Here is a 23,047-nt window from a genome sequence, read left to right on the forward strand (position 1 = left end):
ACGTGTGTACCTATGGATACAGAAAGTATTTGTATACAAACTGTCTACAGGGATACAGTCCAAACTATTAAAATGGCTCCCTCTTAGTTATTTAGTTAGTTATTTTTGAACTTAATAAACACCCATGAACCCACCAGGCAAAATAAAAGTTAGGATCTTGACAATAACCACATCTCTTCCCCCTCATTCCCCTGCCCTGAGGTAATCATCATCCTGTTTCACAGTCATGTAACCTTTCTCCTGGTACAGGTGTGCGAGAGCTTCACCTGGTTATATACCCATGCAATATGGTAACCACTAGTCCCAGGAGGCTATCAGGCATTTCATATTTGACTGAGGAACTGAATTATTAATTGTATTCAATTTTTATTAGTTTAAATGTAAAAATTTGAACAGGTATAAAATACGTTTCTGTTAAACACACTCCATTGTTTTGGTGTGAGAACATTTCACTTTTACTGCTGCATCACCTAGGCTAATTTGTTGAAGTTTTTCTATCAGATGCATGTGTCCTCTCTAGTATTACACATAAACACATGGCCAATCTAGTTGGTATCAACTGATTGATTCAGTTCAAATTATGTTTTCCTACATACACATGTAACACGGTAATGGGTTTGATGTAGACAGCTCAAGTTATAGGAATCTCTTTGTATGTCATAAGTGGTTATTAAGTTGACATTCTTAACTATTTTAATTATAATAAATATTTTTTAGTTAAAATAAGTATGGATAAATTTTAAAGTTTAAAAAGGTAGCATACTACTGATGCGGAATTGAGAGGAGATGCAGAAACTAGCACTAGAACCAGAACAGTAAAGAAAAAAGGAGGCTGGGAAAAAAAAAGAAGAAAAAAGGAGGCTGGCTGAAAGTATATTGGAAATTTCATGATGAATAGCAATTGCAATTTGCTGGAGCAGAGCAAAAGGAAAAAAGCTGTTTGTTGGTTGTGTAAAAAAATGGTAAATATAATAAAATGGACAGTATTAAGAGACATTTTCAGTGAACATATAGTAAATTTGGCAACTTTCTTCTCAACAATCAAAAAAGAATTAATAACATTAGCCACTTGAATTCATAATTAGATGTCCAACAAAACGTTTTGAAGTGATTTCAAACAGAATCTGAGCTTATAAATTTGTATAGCTATAAATGGCTTGGATTCTTGCACAAAAAAGAAAACAATTTTTCCATAGACATCTGGTTATATTCAGTTTTCTTAGGATATTATAAGAAAAGACTAAAAAGGTACTTCACAAAAAGTGAAAGATTTTTCAGTCAAGCCACCCAACAACTGCCTGAAGAAGACAAAATCTTTTAACAATATTTAAGATCAACTGGTTCAAAATTTGAAAAACACAATTACTTTTCTTTAGCTTTAGATGAATAGTGCAACATAAAAGACATTGCTCAATTAATACTTGAAGTATGCTTTGTCTCAAAAAACTTCCAAATTTATGAAGAAATATTGTCAATTTATGGCCCAAAAAATTGAACTCAGACTTTAAATATTTTTAAATCTTTTACATCTGTCAAAGAAGAATTTCAGCTAGATATGAAAAAATTAAAATATATTCTGATGGATGGTATTTCAGCCACATTAGCTAAAATAATCTGGATTTAATTTAATTCTAAAACAACTGACTGTTTCCTTTATTGCTTTACTCCACTGTATGATATTCATGTTCAGTTTTTTAAAGCAGACTCTTGAAATGTCATGGATACCATTGTTAAATCATTCATTATATATTTAAAATGCTATGGATCAATGCCAGATAATGGAATTGTGAAAAAAAAAAAAGAACACAAGGAGTATAATGATGTGTATTCTTTGCCAATGCTTGTTGGATAAGTCCTAAAGAATTTTACAAAGAGCTACTGTATTGTTCCAATTCAAGATTTTATTAAAGCAAATGATTGCTTGCCAAATTTTCAATGAAGATCAAGAAATGGCACAGTATATTATATCTTCTCATTGATATCACACTACATGTGAATGAACTAAATTTATACCTCCAAAAAAAAAAGAAAAGCTAATTTGTGACCCAGTCAAATAGGCATAAAATTTGAAATTGAAACTTGTCAGAGTATACAATAGAATAGTAGTATACAATGAAATTTTACATTTTTCTTACATAAATCAACTTTAAGAAAAATTTGAAAAATGATATATTGACATTGATAACCTTACAGTTGCTTATAAATTTATACAACACCACTTCGAATTCAATGTTAATTATACTGAGTTGGTATAAATTTTAGTAAATTTATTTAACTTGGACAGACATTTTGAAACTGATATGCATTTGTTTCAAAGTCAAATCAAATCTTCTAAAAAAGAAGAACCAGTTGTGTCAATGTATTGGCATATAATATAAAAATAATTTTTGGTACTTGATTCATTTATTAGAACTTTTAACTTTGGAATTACTTGGATATGTGATTCTACCATTTTTTCAACTGTAAATCTTATGAAATCTAATACAGATCAAATATTTCCAGTGAAAATTTTATATCCAAATTGAGATATAAAGCACAAAATACACACTGGATTTAGAAAATTTAGTACAAAACATGTAAAATACCTCTTTAATAAATATGGTTTTTACCTCCCAGAGGTTTAGTTTTCTCATCTGTAAAATGAGAATAATAACAAATACCTCAAAATATGGTTGTGAGGATTGACAAGTCTCACACAAAAGTACTAAACATATGAAGGGACTTCATAAACAGTAGCCTTGCAAAACTAAAGCTCTGATCAGAAGTATGTGGCCAGTGAATAAGAGTTATTATCCTAGACTTCTTTGGAAATGACCCTTTGTGACAGTACTTTCCCTAGTAAAGCAACTATATTTTCCATGCCTGGAAATAAAATGAAAGCAAAACAAGCCCCAGTTTCGGCAGATCTCAGAAACAGCCATAAGAGCCTATGTTTTGTGGCTTTTGAGATTCTATTATAATCTAACTCTGCACTGTCCGTTAGGTTAGCCACTAGTCATTTGTGGCTGTATTAATTAACTGGAACTTCTGTTTCTGGTCAAGATGGAGTAACGAGGCCCAGATTTATCTTTCTGCCTAAATAATTAAAAAAGTAGAAAAAAATATATGAAAGAATGGCACTCAAGACATTGGACATTTCCATCCAAGGGATGGAAAACAAGCAAGATAAGCTCTATTCACTTACTGCCTGAAGAAAGAGTTTAGAGTCCTGAAGACTAGAGAGGAGAGAGCTCGCAGCACAAAAACTCTGGAGATCTGCAGAGGCCTCCCTCAAGTCCTCAGCAGAGCACTGATTATCACATACATGTGAGGAAACTGAGTCTGGGGAAAGAACACCCCAAATATTTAGAAAGCAAAATTCTCAGGGATCATGCAGGGATGGGAAAAGTGCTTGTTTCCAACTGCCAGAGAGGAAAGCCTCATAATTCATGAGAATTGGCTAGAGTATGAAGATGGGTCTTGCCTCAGTAAGAGGGGAAAAATACCCTTAGACTAAATGCAGCCCTAGTCCTGCCTAACAAAACTTAAAAGCAAGACGTAATAGGATCAAATTGTTTCCAAGTAACCTAATTTCATCCAGCACAGAGATCAGGTATACTTATAATTCCTATAAAATATCCAGCACCTGACAAGGTAAAATTCACAACATCTGACACTCAATCAAAAATTACCAGGTATGAAAAGTAGTAGAAAAATACAACTCATTCTCACTGAGAAATCAGTCAACTGAAGTGGACTGAGAAATGATAGAATTAGTAGACAGGGACACTGAAACAGTTACAATGACGTTACTTCACATGTTCAGAAGCAAGAGGAAATACTGAATATTTTAAATAGAGATATCAAGGTATAAAAATAAACCCAAGTTGAACTTCTATAGATGAAAACTACATTGTCTGAAATGGAAAACACACTGAGGGGGATTAACAATAGATTATACATTTCAGAAGGAAAGATTAGTGACCTTGAAGGCAAAATAATAGAAACTATCTAAAATGAAACACAGAGAAAAAAGAATGAAAAAAAACCTAGGGCATTAATGAATTCTGGCACAATATCAAGTGATCAAATACAACATAATTGGAGTCACCAAACGAGGAGTGAGGGAAACAAAAAATGAAAACTAAGTCCATTGAGCCAAAAAACAAAACAAAACTCCAAGCACAAGAAAGATAAAGAAAACTATACCAAGTCTCATAATAAAATTGCTTTAAAATCAATGATAAAGAAAAACATCTTATAAGCAGACAAAAAGAGGGGCGGAGCAAGATGGTGGAAGAGTAGGAGACCTGGATTTCGTCTCCTCTCAGGAATTCAGCTGGATAGGGATCAAACCATTCTGAACACCTACAAACTCAACAGGAGATCGAAGAAAAGAATAGCAACAACTCTCTGAACAGAAAAGCGACCACTTTCTGGAAGGTAGGGTGTGTGGAGAAGTGAATCCGAGGCGATATTCGGGAGGATAGACGGCGGGGGAGGGGCCTCCGTTGGCCGCTTCTGGCAAGTGATAGAGCCGTGGAGCACAAAATCGGAACTTTTAGAAGTCTGCTCCGCTGAGGGACGTCACTCTGGTGGCTAAGTGGGGGGTGGAACCCTCGTGGGACAGTGTGGTCTCAGGACCCTCGGGGTCACAGAAAGACCAGGGGTGCCTGAGTGCGGCAGAGCTCCCAGGTATCGAAGCGGGGAAGCCGGCTGCAGAGATGGAGCCGAGGTGCGGCCTCTCAGCTCGGGGCTGCCATAAACCGTGATCCACGGCACAGTCGGGCCACTGCTCCTCCAGCAGGGACCCAACAAGCGGCAGATCCGGGGAGACTCCCCTTCCTCCCCCGGGAGGAGTGGCATGGGAGCGCACCACAGGGATCTGCTGCGTTTGGAGACTCCACCCGGGGTCGGGTGCCAGAGATAGAAACGCGCGGTCACAGGCCGGGTGAGCACGGAGTGCGGCCGGAGACCAGGGAGACGGGAGTGACTGACGGCTTTTCTCTGGAGGCTCACTGAGGAGCGGGGCCCGAGTGCTCGGCTCCTCCGGGGCAGAGATTGGGAGGCCGCCATTTTCACTCTCCGCCTCCAAAGCTGTACGGAAAGCTTGCAGGGAACAAAAGCTCCGGAGAGCAAACCCGAGCAGATTACTTAGCCCGGACCGGGCAAGGGCGGGGCAATTCCACCTCCGGCAAAGACATTTGGGAACCACGGCAACAGGCCCCTCCCCCAGAAGATCAGCGAGAACAGCCAGCCAAGACCAAGTTTACCGATCAATGAGAACGGCAGAACTCCAGCGCTAGGGGAATACTGCACATAGAATTCATGGCTTTTTTACCATGATTCTTTAGTCTTTCAAAGTTAATTATTTTTTTTAACTGTCTTTTTTTCTTTTTTTTTTTTTGAATTTTTCTTTTTCCCTTTTTCAACCAACATCTTATCAATCCCTTTTTTAAAAAACATTTTTATTTTTCATTTTTAGAGTCATATTCTATCCCTTCATAGTAGTTACCCGTATTTTTGGCATATATATATAAGTTGTTCTGTCTTTAAAATTTTGAGATAGTTTCTTCTAACAGATCAAAATATACCCTAAATCTCTAGTGTATGGTTTTTTTCTACTCCCCTGCCTGATCACATTCTCTCCCTTTTTGTTTTCTTTTTTTTTTAAATCCTCTTCTTTCTTTTTTCAAACAACTTATCAATTCCTTTTATAAAATTTTTTATAATTTCCATCTTTACAGTCATATTCCATCCCTTCATCATATCAACCCTTATTTTTGTACATATATAAGTTTTTCTTTCTTTAAAATTTTGGGAGGCACTTTCTTTTAACAGACCAAAATACACCCAAAATCTAGTGTGTGGCACTGATCTATATACCAGCCTGATCATATTTGATCACATTCTGTTTTTGTTTTGTTTTGTTCTGTTTTTGTTTGTTTTTATCTTTATCTTTATCTTTTTCTTTTTTTTTCTTTTTCTTTTTTCTCTCTTTCCCTTTCTTTTCCCACTGCTTCAGGTCTTTTCTGATTTGTTTAGAGTATATTTTCTGGGGACGTTGTTACCCTGCTAGCATTTTGTTCTCTCATTAATCTATTCTTCTCTGCACAAAATGACAAGACGGAAAAAATCACCTCAACAAAAAGAACAAGAGGTAGTACTGACTGCCAGGGACCTACTCAATACGGACATTAGTACGATGTCAGATCTAGAGTTCAGAATCATCACTTTAAAGATACTAGCTGGGCTTGAAAAAAGCATGGAAGTTATTAGAGAAACCCTTTCTGGAGAAGTAAAAGAACTAAAATCTAACCAAGTAGAAATCAAAAAGGCTATTAATGAGGTGCAATCAAATATGGGGGCGCTAACTGCTAGGATAAATGAGGCAGAAGAAAGAATCAGTGAGATAGAAGACCAAATGATGGAAAATAAAGAAGCTGAGAAAAAGAGAGATAAACAACTACTGGATCACGAGGGCAGAATTTGAGAAATAAGCGATACCATAAGACGAAACAACATTAGAATAATTGGGATCCCAGAAGAAGAAGAAAGAGAGAGAGGGGCAGAAGGTATAATGGAGCAAATTATAGCAGAGAACTTCCCTAATTTGGGGAAGGAAACAGGCATCAAAATCCAGGAGGCACAGAGAACCCCTCTCAAAATCAATAAAAATGGGTCAACACCCCGACATCTAATAGTAAAACTTACGAGTCTCAGAGACAAAGAGAAAATCCTGAAAGCAGCTCGGGAGAAGAGATATGTAACCTACAATGGTAGAAACATTAGATTGGCAACAGACCTATCCACAGAGACCTGGCAGGCCAGAAAGGACTGGCATGATATATTCAGAGCACTAAATGAGAAAAATATGCAGCCAAGAATACTATATCCAGCTAGGCTGTCACTGAAAATTGAAGGAGAGATAAAAAGCTTCCAGGACAAACAAAAACTAAAGGAATTTGCAAACACGAAACCAGCCCTACAAGAAATCTTGAAAGGGGTCCTCTAAGCAAAGAGAGAGCCTAAAAGCAACATAGACCAGACAGGAACATAGACAATATACAGTAACAGTCACCTTACAGGCAATACAATGGCACTAAATTCCTATCTTTCAATAGTTACCCTGAATGTAAATGGGCTAAATGCCCCAATCAAAAGACACAGGCTATCAGATTGGATTAAAAAACAAGACCCATTGATATGCTGTCTGCAAGAGACTCATTTTAGAACCAAAGACACCCCCAGATTTAAAGTGAGGGGGTGGAAAACCATTTACCATGCTAATGGACACCAAAAGAAAGCTGGGGTGGCAATCCTTATATCAGACAAATTAGATTTTAAACCAAAGACTGTAATAAGAGATGAGGAAGGACACTATATCCTACTTAAAGGGTCTATCCAAAAAGAAGATCTAACAATTGTAAATATCTATGCCCCTAACATGGGAGCAGCCAATTATATAAGGCAATTAATAACAAAAGCAAAGAAACACATCAACAACAATACAATAATAGTGGGGGACTTTAACACCCCCCTCACTGAAATGGACAGATCGTCTAAGCAAAAGATCAACAAGGAAATAAAGACTTTAAATGACACACTGGACCAAATGGACTTCACAGACATATTCAGAATATTCCATCCCAAAGCAACGGAATACACATTCTTCTCTAGTGCCCATGGAACATTCTCCAGAATAGATCACATCCTAGGTCACAAATCAGGTCTCAAATGGTACCAAAAGATTGGGATCATTCCCTGCCCATTTTCAGACCACAATACTTTGAAACTAGAACTCAATCACAAGAGGAAAGTCGGAAAGAACTCAAATACATGGAGGCTAAAGAGCATCCTACTGAAGAATGAATGGGTCAACCAGGAAATTAAAGAAGAATTAAAAAAATTCATGGAAACCAATGAAAATGAAAACACAACTATTCAAAATCTTTGGGATGCAGCAAAGGCAGTCCTAAGAGGAAAGTATATAGCAATACAAGCCTTTCTCAAGAAACAAGAAGGGTCTCAAGTACACAACCTAACCCTACACGTAAAGGAGCTGGAGAAAGAACAGCAAATAAAGCCTAAACCCAGCAGGAGAAGAGAAATAATAAAGATCAGAGCAGAAATCAATGAAATAGAAACTAAAAGAACAGTAGAACAGATCAACGAAACAAGGAGCTGGTCCTTTGAAAGAATTAACAAGATTGATAAATCCCTGGCCAGACTTATCAAAAAGAAAAGAGAAATGACCCAAATCAACAAAATCATGAATAAAAGAGGAGAGATCACAACCAACACCAAAGAAATACAAACAATTATAAGAACATATTATGAGCAACTCTATGCCAGCAAATTAGATAACCTGGAAGAAATGGATGCATTCCTAGAGAGGTATCAACTACCAAAACTGAACCAGGAAGAAATAGAAAACCTGAACAGACCTATAACCACTAAGGAAATTGAAGCAGTCATCAAAAATCTCCCAAAACACAAAAGCCCAGGGCCAGATGGCTTCCCAGGGGAATTCTACCAAACATTTCAAGAATTAATACCTATTCTTCTGAAACTGTTCCAAAAAATAGAAATGGAAGGAAAACTTCCAAACTCATTTTATGAGGCCAGCATTACCTTGATCCCAAAACCAGACAAAGACCCCATCAAAAAGGAGAATTACAGACCAATATCCCTGATGAACATGGATGCAAAAATTCTCACCAAAATACTAGCCAATAGGATCCAACAGTACATTAAAAGGATTATTCACCACGACCAAGTGGGATTTATCCCTGGGCTGCAAGGGTGGTTCAACATCTGCAAATCAATCAACGTGATACAATACATTAACAAAAGAAAGAACAAGAATCATATGATCCTCTCAATAGATGCAGAAAAAGCATTTGACAAAGTACAGCATCCTTTCTTGATCAAAACTCTTCAGAGTATAGGCATAGAGGGTACATACCTCAATATCATAAAAGCCATCTATGAAAAACCTACAGCGAATATCATTCTCAATGGGGAAAAACTGAGAGCTTTCCCCCTAAGGTCAGGAACGCGGCAGGGATGTCCACTATCACCACTGCTATTCAACATAGTATTGAAAGTCCTAGCCACAGCAATCAGACAACAAAAAGAAATAAAAGGCATCCAAATTGGCAAAGAAGAAGTCAAACTCTCACTCTTTGCAGATGATATGATACTTTATGTGGAAAACCCCAAAGACTCCACCCCAAAACTGCTAGAACTCATACAGGAATTCAGTAAAGTGGCAGGATATAAAATCAATGCACAGAAATCAGTGGCATTCCTATACAACAACAACAAGACAGAAGAAAGAGAAATTAAGGAGTCGATCCCATTTACAATTGCACCCAAAACCATAAGATACCTAGGAATAAATCTAACCAAAGAGGCAAAGGATCTGTACTCAGAAAAGTATAAAATACTCATGAAAGAAATTGAGGAAGACACAAAGAAATGGAAAAACGTTCCATGCTCATGGATTGGAAGAACAAATATTGTGCAGATGTCAATGCTACCTAGAGCAATCTACACATTCAATGCAATCCCCATCAAAATACCATCCACTTTTTTCAAAGAAATGGAACAAATAATCCTAAAATTTGTATGGAACCAGAAAAGACCCCGCATAGCCAGAGGAATGTTGAAAAAGAAAAGCAAAGCTGGCGGCATCACAATTCCAGACTTCCAGCTCTATTACAAAGCTGTCATCATCAAGACAGTATGGTACTGGCACAAAAACAGGCACATAGATCAGTGGAACAGAATAGAGAGCCCAGAAATGGACCCTCAACTCTATGGTCAACTAATCTTTGACAAAGCAGGAAAGAATGTCCAATGGAAAAAAGACAGTCTCTTCAACAAATGGTGTTGGAAAAATTGGATAGCCACATGCAGAAGAATGAAACTGGACCATTTCCTGACACCACACACAAAAATAGACTCCAAATGGTTGAAAGACCTCAATGTGAGACAGGAGTCCATCAAAATCCTAAAGGAGAACACAGGCAGCAACCTCTTCGACCTCAGCCGCAGCAACTTCTTCCTAGAAACATCGCCAAAGGCAAGGGAAGCAAGGACAAAAATGAACTATTGGGACTTCATCAAGATAAAAAGCTTTTGCAAAGCAAAGGAAACAGTCAACAAAACCAAAAGACAACTGACAGAATGGGAGAAGATATTTGCAAATGACATATCAGATAAAGGGCTAGTATCCAAAATCTATAAAGAACTGATCAAACTCAACACCCAAAGAACAAAGAATCCAGTCAAGAAATGGGCAGAAGACATGAACAGACATTTTTCCAAAGAAGACATCCAAATGGCCAACAGACACATCAAAAATTGCTCAGCATCGCTCGGCATCAGGGAAATCCAAATCAAAACCTCAATGAGATACCACCTCACACCAGTCAGAATGGCTAAAATTAACAAGTCAGGAAATGACAGATGTTGGCGGGGATGCGGAGAAAGGGGAACCCTCCTACACTGTTGGTGGGAATGCAAGCTGGTGCAGCCACTCTGGAAAACAGTACGGAGGTTCCTCAAAAAGTTGAAAATAGAGCTACCATATGATCCAGCAATTGCACTACTGGGTATTTACCCGAAAGGTACAAAAGTAGGGATCCGAAAGGGTATGTGCACCCCGATGTTTATAGCAGCAATGTCCACAATAGGCAAACTGTGGAAAGAGCCCAGATGACCATTGGCAGATAAATGGATAAAGAAGATGTGGTATATATATACAATGGAATATTATGCAGCCATCAAAAGGAATGAGATCTTGCCATTTGCAACGACGTGGATGGAACTGGAGGGTATTATGCTGAGTGAAATAAGTCAAACAGAGAAAGACATGTATCATATGACCTCACTGATATGAGGAATTCTTAATCTCAGGAAACTGAGGGTTGCAGGAGTGGGGGGTGGGGTGGGAGGGATGGGGTGACTGGGTGATGGACACTGGGGAGGGTATGTACTCTGGTAAGCACTGTGAATTGTGCAAGACTGTTGAATCTCAGATCTGTACCTCTGAAACAAATAATGCAATATATGTTAAGAAAGAAAAAAAAAAGAAGAAGAAGAATGTAGCAGGAGGGGAAGAATGAAGGGGGGGAAATCGGAGGGGTAGACGAACCATGAGAGATGATGGACTCTGAAAAACAAACTGCGGGTTCTAGAGGGGAGGGGGGTGGGAGGATGGGTTAGCCTGGTGATGGGTATTGAGGAGGGCACGTTCTGCATGGAGCACTGGGTGTTATGCACAAACAATGAATCATGGAACACTACATCTAAAACTAATGATGTAATGTATGGGGATTAACATAACAATAAAAAAAAAGCAGACAAAAAAGAGACACATTATATATAGAAAACCAAAGATAGGAAAAAGATTAAATGTTTTCCCTTAGAGAAACAAAACTAGTTTGCCTAACCTCACCATTTCTATGCAACTTGTTAGTGGAGGTCCTATTCTGTGCAATAAGGCTGGTAAAAGAAGTAAAATATATTCATACTGGGAAGGACAAAGTAAGATTGTCTTTACTCACAAGACACATTTATAATTTTTTTAAAAAGATTTTATTTATTTATTTATTTATTTGACAGAGAGAGAACAGGAGAGCACAAGCAGGGGTAGTAGCAGAAGGAGAGGGATAAGCAGGCTCTCTGCTGAGCAGGGAACTTGATGCGGGGGACCATCCCAGGAGCCTAAGAAGATTACCTGAGCCAAAGGAAGATGCTTAACCAACTGAGCCACCCAGGCGCCCCCATGATTATCTATGTTAAATATCTAATGAAATCTACCAAAAAGCTACTAGAATAAATGAGTTTATCAAATTTGTAGAATATGAGGTAAATATGCAAAAATCAATTGTATTTCTATATACTATCAACAAACAATTGGATATTAAAATTTAAAAAGCAATACAATTTATAATAGCATGAAATTATAGACTTATGTAGGGATCTATCTGAAAAGATGTGCAGGATCTACAGATGGAAAACTACAAAATATCACTGAGAAAAATTACAGAAGACCTAAGTAAATGGAGAAAAATACTGTGTTAATGGGTTGGAAGACACAATATTGTTAAGAGATCAATTCTCCCTAAGTTGATCTATAATTCAGCACAATGCCATCAAAGCACCAGCAGGTGTTTTTTTGTAGAAATTGACAAACTGATTCTAAAAATCATTTGGAAATGCAAAGAACCTAGGAGAGACAAAACAAGTCTGAAAAAGAACAAAGTTAAATAGATAACCCTACTTGATTTCAAGATTTGCTATACAGCTATAGTTATAAAAACTATGTCATATTCACATAAATACATACAAAATTATGAATGGAATAAAAAAGTCCAGATAGATCCACACATATATAATCAATTATTTTTCAACAGAGTTGCAGGAACATTTCAACAAATGGTGCTGGAACAACTGGATATTCATAGGCAACCCCCCCCCCCCGCCAACAACAGAAACTAATTTAATTCTTATCTCACAGCATACACAAAAATTAACTCAAAAATCACAGTCCCAAATCTAAAAAAATGTAAATCTTTGTGACCTTAAGTTAGGCAAATATTTCTTAGACATGACAATAAAAGCACTATTCGTGGTGCGCCTGGTTGGCTTAGTTGGTTAAGCATCTGACTCTTGATTTTGGCTCAGGTCATGATCTCAGGGTCATGAGATCAAGCCCCATGTTGGGCGATTGTGGGCATGGAGCCGGCTTAAGATTCTCTCTCCTTCTCCTTCTGCCCCTCCCCCACCCTGCTGTGCACGCTCTTGTATAAATAAATAAATCTTAAAAAAAAAGATAAACATTATTCATAAAATAAAAATAAATAAACTAGAGATCATTGAAATTAAAAATTCCTACATTTTGAGAGACACTGTAGAGAGAATGAAAAGAAAAGTCACATACTACTAGAAAATATTTTCAGATCATGTATATAAGGGACTTGTATCCAGAATATATGAAAATTGTCTACAAAATAATATATAAATAACTAGCCCAAGGAAAAGATGGGCAAGAGATTTGGACCATATTTTACTTAAGAAAGATGTATGGATGGCAGATAAGCACATGAAAAGATGCTCAACATCTTTAGTCATCAGGGAAATGAAAATGCAAACTATAGCTAATATAATATCAAATATGAAAAAGACTGATCATACCGAGTTCATGAGGATATAGAACAACTGGAATGTTTACACATTGCTGGTGGGAATGTAAAATGACAACCAGTTGAGAAAATAGTTTGTAAGTTTCTTAAAAGTTAAATATACACCTTCCAGATAGCCCAGCCATTCCATTCCTATATATCCAAGAAAAATGAAAGCATATGTCCACACATAGACCTGTACACAAATGGTAAAAGCAGCTTTATTTGTAATACCTAAAAAATGGAAACAACCCAAATGTCTATCAGCAAGTGGATGGATAAACAGTGAACAAACCATTGTATATCCACACAATGAAATATTACTCAGTAATAAAAAGTAATGAACTATTAATAGACACTATAACATGGGTGAATCCTAAATTAATTATGCTGGGTAAAATAAACCACACCCCCCCACTTCCCTCAAAAGAGTACATTCTTAATAATTCCATTTATATAAAATTGTAGAAAAAGTAAACTACTCTATAGTGACAGATAGCATATCAGTGGTTGCCTGGGGATATGGTGGCAGGGAAGGACAGGAGGGAGAGATTATAAAGGGTTATGAGGAAATTTGGGGGGTTATCTTAATTGTGGTAATGGTTCCACGGGTGTGTACAAATATCAAAACTTACAAATTTTATACTTTAAACACATGCAGTTTATTATATGTCAATTATATTTCAACAAAGCTGTTAACTTTTAAAATTGCTTAAAATTAAAAGTTCAATTAATCAGTTTACACTAGTCACATTTCAAATTTTAAACAGCCAGTGGCTACCATTTTGGATAGTGCAAGTGAAGAACATATCCATCACTGTTCAAAGTACTACTTCCTGGAAAGCACTGATCTAACTCATACGGGGGTGGGGGGGGGGGAAGTGCATCTGTTTCTTTTATTTCTCCTACATTCACCTACCCTAAACTTCAAGAACGGGATAAGCATGCCAGGATGGCACTGATATATATACATTACAGGAGAATCTTTAAAAGCAGTTTTATTAAGTTTATCGTAATGTAACTTTTCTGTGAAACAAAATATACCCTCTACTCACAAACATGTAGCACACTGTTTCCTCATTTAGATATCATAACTTCTATGGATTATATTTAATTAGTTTTCTCCAAAGCTCAAATTGAGGGCAGTTTTAAACTAAATGACATGGAAAAATGGAAGATAACACTCTCTTGGAACTTACTTTCTCCTGGTAGTCAAAGTAGTTATAGCTTCAAAATAACATCTAAATAGGGATATACATATTTTTCATATACTCACAGATACCTTGAGTTACCCTGAAATATGTAGCATGTTTCAGAATATGCTACATAATGCAACTAAATATTCCTTTTTAAAAAAATCAAGCATATAACTCACAACAAAGTTTCAAATGTGAGAACAGACATGAAAACAGAACACTATGTTATGTACTGAAATGTTTCACATTCAAGGATCAGTTCATAAAATTAGTAGGACAGAGTTGTTCAACTTCGCATTCTAACTAAAGCTTTTTTCTTCCCTTTACTACAGGTCTCAGTTTTGATAGAGGTGGTTTTATTTAAAAGGACTGGAATTCTCTGTTCTGCCCCCACCCTTGTAGCCTATGGACTTGGAAGGCAGAGTCTGTTTGCTCAGTGTTTTGTTTCAATATACAGAATGCGGGGCTGAGATCCTCCACCGTCCCTGTTCCAAAGCCTGACACCCTAACCCTTTATGCACAGTTTGATGCCTGAGTCATCTCTGTCTTAGAAATGGAATAAAGAAAAAGGCAACTGGGGTTGGGGGAGATGCAAAATCACCCCTAAACAGTGTATTGTAGTAGATAAGCAAGAAGTATAAAAATAGAAACCAAGTCCCTCTGTTGTTTGCAGAAGCAGAACTCACAAGCCAGTTTCACTTACTTTTTTACACCGACAGAGCCATTTTCCTTGTTTTCCATGTCAACAGATAGCATGGGAAGGCTGCAGGGTTCCTTTACTTCAGCAACTAATCAATAAGGGAGAAAAGCTTGTGTTTAATTCTTAGAAAGTGAGAGAAGAATATATATTCTGAATCGGAAACCCCATAATGGTCCCTTTTAGAGCTTCACACCAGTTCACGTATGTTTGTTTAAACCTCCAGTTCCCTCGGCGATTGGAGAGATGTGATTAAACCTAAAGAACTGGAGGAGATGGATTGGGGTGCTTTCATCTGTACTGGCACTCCCTGCCTTGACAATAAGCATTTGCAAATGAAATTGAATCCTCGTTCAAAACAAGTGCTGTGTGAACTGGCACAGCTTCCCCTGGGTGCCAAGCTCTCACTTAAGACACTGCAACTCATAAATGAGTCAAAGTCGAGAAAAACAATCCCCCTTTTCCTGCCCTTCAGACCACGGGCTATGATTTCTTTTTCTTTTTTTTTAATTGCATTTTTTTTTTTTTGTCCACTCACAAACCTTCTATTTTTTCATTGCAATGCAAAAGAGCACTGAAAGCTTTTGTCAGCAAGTATTCCCCTACCTCACATATTCTCAACGAAAGCCTTAAAGCCTGTCTGTGAGATGGCCATGCTGTGGTAAAGCTGGAAGCTCACAAAAATGTCAGATAGCCCTTAGCACAGAAAGGTGGTGCTGGGGTGTGTGTGTGTGTGTGTGTGTGTGTGTGTGTGTAAGAGAGGGGAGGCAGCTCATTAGATTTAGGTAAAAATCACCAAAACATCCAAGGAGATATAGTAGCATCCATCACTTTGTCTTTTTGTTTAGTAGGATGAGGACAGTAAAAAAAATTAAAACCCTCCACAATTAATATGCAATTAGCAAGATGAAAAAGCTATGAACAAAACTGCTTTAAAAAAACTAGTTCTGAAATGTGCTTGTTCTACAGCCGAAGCCATAAATTAAATACATTTCCTCTCAGATTACTTTATACTTCGGCACTCTTTCTCTAGGGATTACTCTGACATGACAAGTGCATCATTTAGTATAGTCACAAGATTTTATCACTGTTCGAGAAGTAGATGATTAACAAATAATACTGTTAAGTGTGGGATAATCTTCACTCCTGATACACACACATACATACACACACGCGCACGCACACACACACACACACAAACTTCCAGTTGCTAAACCACTTAGATCATTCATAGAGAAATCCAACATTTAATATACATATAGATATTAACATACATTCACACACCGTTACAGAGTAGACAGAAGATAGTGCTGCAGCTCCATGCCAAAAGAATGATTTCACTTCAGTTGGAAACTGTTACACATTCACCATTTTCTAAGCATCTCAGAAAAAAACAAAACACTCACAATGATACTCTGTAACACCATACTACATTGTCTTATTATTATTATTATTATTATTTTCTTTTTTGTGGAAGAGTAAAAAGAAAACCTACCTAGAAGCAACTAAAACATGTCATTTTTTATAGGCTTATCAAGAACAGCCAAAGAAACCCCAATGTTTTCTTTCACAAAGTAGGCTGGCAAAGGAATTCAATAAGGAGGTACAATTTGACACAGTGAAATAAAACCAGGCTGGCTCTCAGCCAACATGACGTTAGGAATCACACACAAGCTGCACCAACTGCCTTCTGGTTCATGGCTGACTTTTTAAAGCTACAGTGTGCCTGTTCACTTTTGCTAACTACCTTCAGCACAATTAGTGGAAGTGAATGAATCAGGAGTCCAAGAACCGCAGAATTCTCCCTGCACCTGTCTTGTAAAGAAAAACAAGCGGTTTCAATAGCCTCTTATTTTCTCCCTCCCCTGCATTGTTGCTGCATGATAGATCCTTGCTGTTGTTCTGAAGAGGAATGTCATGTTTTGAAAACTATTTTTCTCCCCCATGGGAGAAAAAAACAAGAGAAAATAAGAGAAAAAACCCAGCACTATTGGCTATAACCAGTGAATACTCAGAAGCTGCAGTCCTGTGTTACTCTTTCTTCCTAACAGAGACTCATGGACAAAGTTCCCAGGGCTGGCTTTTTTTTTTTTTTTTTTTTTTTTAAAGTAATCTCTTTAAGAATAAGGAAAGCACTGCCCAGCAGAAAATCCTTTTCTTCATTATGCAGGAAGTAACATATTTCAGAGGATGCAAAGTGGATGACCAGATCTTTTGAGAACACCTACATTCTTTTATTTTGGCATTCAACCTACCAGATGAACTCAGCCAAAATTCAAAATGAAACAAATCTCATTCTACAAAAACAATTAGTTCTGGGAGTTTTAATCTTAACTGTTTATCCCAGTTGCACACAAAGCATTATTCAACAAATTTAACTAACACTATCTATGAGCACCAGGTTCTATATTAGTTACATATGAAAAAGAAGATACTCTGCCAACCCCCAAACTCATAGTATCTCCTACCATTCAGGAAATGGGAAGGTGGCATAGAGAGTACTAGGCATGATCTTTTAAGTTACCCTGGTCAATCTCACAGTTCCCTTGCTTGGCTGGGAACCACGGCTGAAGGGAAACATTCCCATTCCACAAATATGCCATAGATACACAGGGAGCATGCATAGCTGTCATCGAAATAAACAACAATCAATATTTGGACACTTTTAGGGTCAAGATGTCAACTAAACCATTCAAGATAGGGCAGAGAATACAGGTTCCCAAGAAGGATCCTAGAAAAAAAAAAATCACCTTTGCTATATGACTGTGTAGAGTTCAGGAAGAATTGAGGAGAAAGCGGCAGGTCTCCCTTTTCTTTAGTAATTTTTAAGGGCCCTAGAAGAAGATCAGAAACTATAATCTAAATTTGCAACCTGAATTTCAAAGTCAAAATTTCTTTCCCTTATTCATTCCAAGAATATTAGAAATGTTCAACTTCATGAAAGATCATCATTGATAAAGATTTCAAATGCTCTCTCTGCCCAACTTCACCATTGCTCCTTTGAAAAAGCAAACAATAATTTAGGGACAAATTCTAAAAATAATAATAACAAGAACAACAATAATTTGGGGACAAATTCTAAGTGTTAATTTATTTTTGAGGACCATTTTTTGAGTCTGGTCAAACAGGTGAGTCTTATCACCATTGATGAAAATGATGAACTCTTCTGGAGATAGAGAGCCCTTTCACCAACAGATTTCATAATGTTTTGGGACTTGATCTGAAATTCCTGAAATGTGCTCCAACTAAATTCAAATGGGTTGGGCTGTGAGTCCTGGGGGGAAAAGGGGGGTTTGGGAAAGGTGTCTCAACAGCACTGTCATGCCATTGCTCAGAACAAAATCAGTTCAGCTCTGAATCTTGGAAGGAGAGGCAAAGAAAATGTAGTTACACCTGACTTTTCCTTAGACACCCCTACAGTAGGAAGGTTTCTGTGAAGTTTCTCCAAGATTTTCTTCCTACGCATAGAGGACATCTTCTCTCTCCCCTGCTGTGATCAAAAGTTTGCTTGTTAGATAATGGTAAGGGTTTCAGAAGGTGATGTAGGAAATCAATCCCATTTTATGGAAGAAAAACAAAAAGGAGTCAAGAAAGCATTCTGAATTCTAACAACAGCAGGTTTCACTTATCTAGTTTCTAACTGTGGAATAAATTGACATTTGTGGGTATAAGTATATATACTAGTACTCACCCACTTCCTCCTCACTCTCTCCAACAAACTGATTTAACCCTCTGCTAATAAAAATAATGTGTATGCATGTATGTTGTATATGGTATGTGTATGTAGCCTTGTAGCATAAACGAAGTGTGTGTATGTATGTTTATGTGATGAATGTAATGTGCATGCTGTGTGTAATGTGTATGCTCTGTTTGTGGCGTGTGTAGAGTGTGTAGTGTGCAGAGTGTGTTTTTATGGGCGCGTGTGTGTAGTGTGTTAAGTGTAGGGTGAGAGAGAGGCAGACAAACAAGATCTTCTGATCCAGGATATTATGGAATGTGTTAGAATAACTTGGAAGATCCTCGTGTTGGGATTCTGAAGCAGAACTTTCAGGCACACTTGGGAATGGGCTCAAGAGGGGAGATGAGTCAGCAAGGGTGGGAAACCGGTGCCTCCGATCGGGCTTCTTTTATTGATCAGCACTCATTCCCCCCACCCCAGCCCCCACCCCGGGACCCAGCGCTGTCCCAAAGGAACCACTCGCCCTGCCTCCCGTCAAGGAATCGGCCCGCAGGAGTGTCCAGCCCACATCGCAGAGTGCAGACCTGGGTCCACGTGGCTGCAGAAGAAATCTCGACAAGTCGCCGGAGGGCAGGGCCAAGCTCACCGCGTCCCTAAGGGCGTCTCGGGGGAGAGGGAGGAGCGGCCTGGAGAGCGAGCGGTGGGACAAGACTGAGGGCAGGAGAGGGGACGCCAGGAAGCCTCTTGGCAGAGCGGCGCCGTCCGATAGACAAACGACTCGCTGGTGGCACTGGCGACAAGAGGGGAAAGTTTCTGACTAAGACTTTCAAGAAGAAACCGTTCGTCTTTGAGTTTGGGGGCTTCCCGGGGAGCCCGTCTGTGGAAAGGGAGTGTGGGGGTGTGGCGCTCGCTGGGCGCCCAGCCGAGCCGTGCCACCACCCGGTCCCATCCTGCGAGCTCTGCCCCGCAGCCCCGGCGGGCCGCAGCTCTCCGCGGAGCCAGGCACGCTTCTGCCCCCAGTTCCACTCCAGAGTGACAGATTCCACGCTCGCGGGTGCAACAAGCTGCAGGAGCACCGGACACACAGCAGCGACGAGGGAGGGCAGGGCGGTTTTTATTGTGGTTTTCTTCGTTTCCTTTCATCCTGGAGAGGGGAGAGGGTGGCCGCGTTCCCAGTGCCCTCGCAGCACGAGCGTATCACTTACCTCCCCGCACGGCCGGCGCCGGGAGGCTTTCCCCCGCGCAGAGCTCGGCGGCCGCCACGCGCCCAGCCCTGGTGCAGCCGGCCGGGCGGGCGCGCGGCACGCCGGGACTTGTAGTCCTCCGCCGGCGGGCGGGGCGGGGGTCCGAGGGCTGGGGCCACCAGGAAGCGGAGAGGTCAGGAAGGGAGCGCACAGGGCGGGGGCCCTGTGAAAGTCGGGGAAGACATTTGCAAGAACTTAAAACCTCCAGGGAGCTGGGGGGAGGGGAACATTCCGAGAGAGAGTTTTAAATTGGGGGGTTTCAGGCCAATACCATTATCGCCCTGTCTTACTCGCTCACGTCCTGATGAAGTTTTAAGCTGGGTTTGGGCAATAACGACAAAGTAGACATTTCCCGAGCCAAATTCATATTACTTGGGGCCTTACTCTTCCTTAACTCCGAACGCAAACGTGGCGTTCTCTACTTGGAACACCTTTGCCGTCGTTCACAGAGTAACTCAGTTGAAGCCCGGGGCATGCAAAGGTAGGGTGAATATATAGCACTTTACATTTGTAGAGCACTCTACAGTTTACAGAACACCTTTCATTTCGTTCATTACGTTGGAACCATAAAACAACACTGAGTTAGGCAGAGAAAAACTTAAGATGCAGGGAGTTTTTTGTATCTGCTTTATTCATTCCCTTTTCTAACCCTGCTCTCAGCAGCTGGGAAGAGAGTGGGGGAGAAGGAGGGCAGATGTGGTGGACGCAGTGAAAGAAGAAGAACCTGCTGTGAAGGACTCGCTTGAAATAGCTGATGAATAAATCCTTACAAAGTAAGGAGATAAGTAAAACCAAAGAACCTGTGGATTGGAAGAATGGACTGGGAAGGATAGAGACAGAATGGAAGGTTGTGATCAGTCTAGAAGCAATATGGAAAAGTGGCAGATGGATAAGGAAGGAAATGGCAGGTGGGAAAAATGTAGAGACTGAATAGAAGGTTGTGATGAGACTAGAGGCAATATGAAAAAGTTGTATCAAAAAAAAAACAACAAAAAAACAAAAACAAAGGCAAAACAACCGGGATTTTAGAAGCCAGATAGAGCTGGGATCCTGGTGTCACTTTGGAGCTAGCTCTATGACCTTGGGTAAGTTATTTAACTTCCCCAAACCTCTTTTTCCTATCTTTAAAATTTCAATAATAATAACTCCTACTTTATGATGTGGTTGTGCAGATTAAAAGAGATGGGGGGGTGCCTGGGTGGCTCAGTCGTTAAGCGTCTGCCTTCGGCTCAGGTCATGATCCCAGGGTCCTGGGATTGAGCCCCGCATCGGGCTCCCTGCTCCAGGGGAAGCCTGCTTCTCCCTCTCCCACTCCCCTTGCTTGTGTTCCCTCTCTATGTCTCTCTCTGTCAAATAAATAAATAAATAAAATCTTTAAAAAAAAAAAAAAGAGATGGGAAGCATTTAGTATAGTGGCTGGCATATAATGAGCACTCGATCACCACTATACTAAATATAAATATTATTTATAAATACTAATAAATACTATTATTACCTCCTTTTGTGGAAATATCAAAAGATAAATTGGAGTAGAAGTACTCGTTAGGAGGCTGTGACAGTATTCTAAGTCACAGGTAATGAGAGCTTGAACTACAGTAAAAGAAAGGAAACAGGTATGAGACACTTCCAAGGCAAAATCGACAGAGAGCAGTGCAGTCAACTGGATGTGGCAGTGAGGACTAGGGAACAAAGATGATTGTCATTTCTAGATTGCCTAAGTGGATGATAGGTACGACGGATGGAATAATAGGTTTTAGAGGAAGATGACTAGTTTGATTTTGGACATGTATAACTTCAGGCTTTCTGACAGAGTGTCAGTTGGAAGTGTGAATTTGGGTATCCTGTGTAGAAACAGAACTTTGAGAGTCAATTCCTTAGGAGAGGGAGTGGAAGATCATGTGGAGTGGAAAAAGGAAGGGCAGGGGCATCTGGGTGGCTTAGTCGGTTAGGCATCGGACTCTTGCTTTTGGCTCAGGTCATGATCTCAGGGTTGTGAGGTAAGCCCTGCCTGGCACTCCGCCCTCAGCAGGGAGTCTGCTTGAGATTCTCTCTCCCTTTCACTCTGCCCCTCCCCCTGCTCTCTCTTTCTCTCAAATAAATAAATCTTTTTTTTTTTTTTTTTTTTTAAGGAAGGGCAGCGGAGATGGGCAAGGGGAGGTAAAGAGTCAGTGACACCTGGCAGGAACTGCGGAAGTGAAATTGGGAAAGCTGCAGGAGGGCCGTGACTCAGAAGTCAAGGAAGGAAGGAGAAGTGAAGAGGAGCTCATTAACAGGTCAAATGCTATAGAGAGGTAGCCAATGGCAATAGAAAAGCATCCTGCTGGATTTACAGAACCAGTCTGTTGGGATGGATCTACCTCCAGGAGTTGTTTTGGAAATTTACCAGAGTGATTTTCCTTGTCCCAGGGACTGGGGAGAACTACTGGAATGTAGTTGGTGGAGCCAAAAGATGCTAGATATCTTGCAGTGCCCAGGCTAGTACTGCATAGCAAAGAATTTCCTACATTCTGTGTGACGACTATTCTACTGTCCATTCACATAGATGAAAAACCTATTTATATTTACTCGAGCCTAGAATCTCTTTTATATATAAACATAAAGTGTTTTTCACACAGTTTTAAGATGTATTGACTTTTCCTGGAATGCAGTACATTGAATGGCAATACAGTGTTTGGAATTTGAATCGCCAATACAGTTCATTTTATGGCTGTCCATTTCACGGTGATTCTACAGGTGAATCAAGCATCTGATTGCTTCATTGTGTCTTTTAGTTTAGGGATGCCTGAGCAGTTCCGTAATGAATCACACATTTACTTTTTCCTTTATATTACAGTTAAGGCATCATTTTGAATTTTTAAAAAAATTGTATGTGTAGGTAGTTTACGACTTTCCTTTCACAATGTTAAAGAGCGGATTGCCCCGTATTTGTTATGAAAAGAGGCATTAGGTTTGACAAGGCTGAGAATCATGTATTCAGTCAGTCAACAAATATCTTTTGAGTGCCCATTATGTACTAGGCACCTTTCTAGATACTTGAGCTACATAAATAAATGAAA

The 23,047-nt window shown here is 39.3% G+C and overlaps 1 protein-coding gene across 1 annotated transcript in view; it reads right to left on the reverse strand.

Moving 5' to 3' along the window:
* The window catches only part of SAMD13 (sterile alpha motif domain containing 13), a 49,009-nt gene extending 26,303 nt beyond the window's left edge, over positions 1-22,706 (reverse strand). Inside the window, exons 1-4 of the mRNA XM_036089886.2 lie at positions 22,643-22,706; positions 21,487-21,581; positions 19,953-20,154; positions 15,075-15,159 (exon numbers count right to left, since the gene is read on the reverse strand). Of these exons, the coding sequence (XP_035945779.2) occupies positions 15,075-15,159; positions 19,953-20,154; positions 21,487-21,581; positions 22,643-22,706 (446 nt within the window). The remainder of the gene's footprint in view (positions 1-15,074; positions 15,160-19,952; positions 20,155-21,486; positions 21,582-22,642) is intronic.
* Between the last annotated feature and the right edge of the window lie 341 nt (positions 22,707-23,047).

The sequence above is a fragment of the Halichoerus grypus genome, chromosome 5, assembly GCF_964656455.1.
Source record: "Halichoerus grypus chromosome 5, mHalGry1.hap1.1, whole genome shotgun sequence".
Lineage (NCBI taxonomy): Eukaryota > Metazoa > Chordata > Mammalia > Carnivora > Phocidae > Halichoerus > Halichoerus grypus.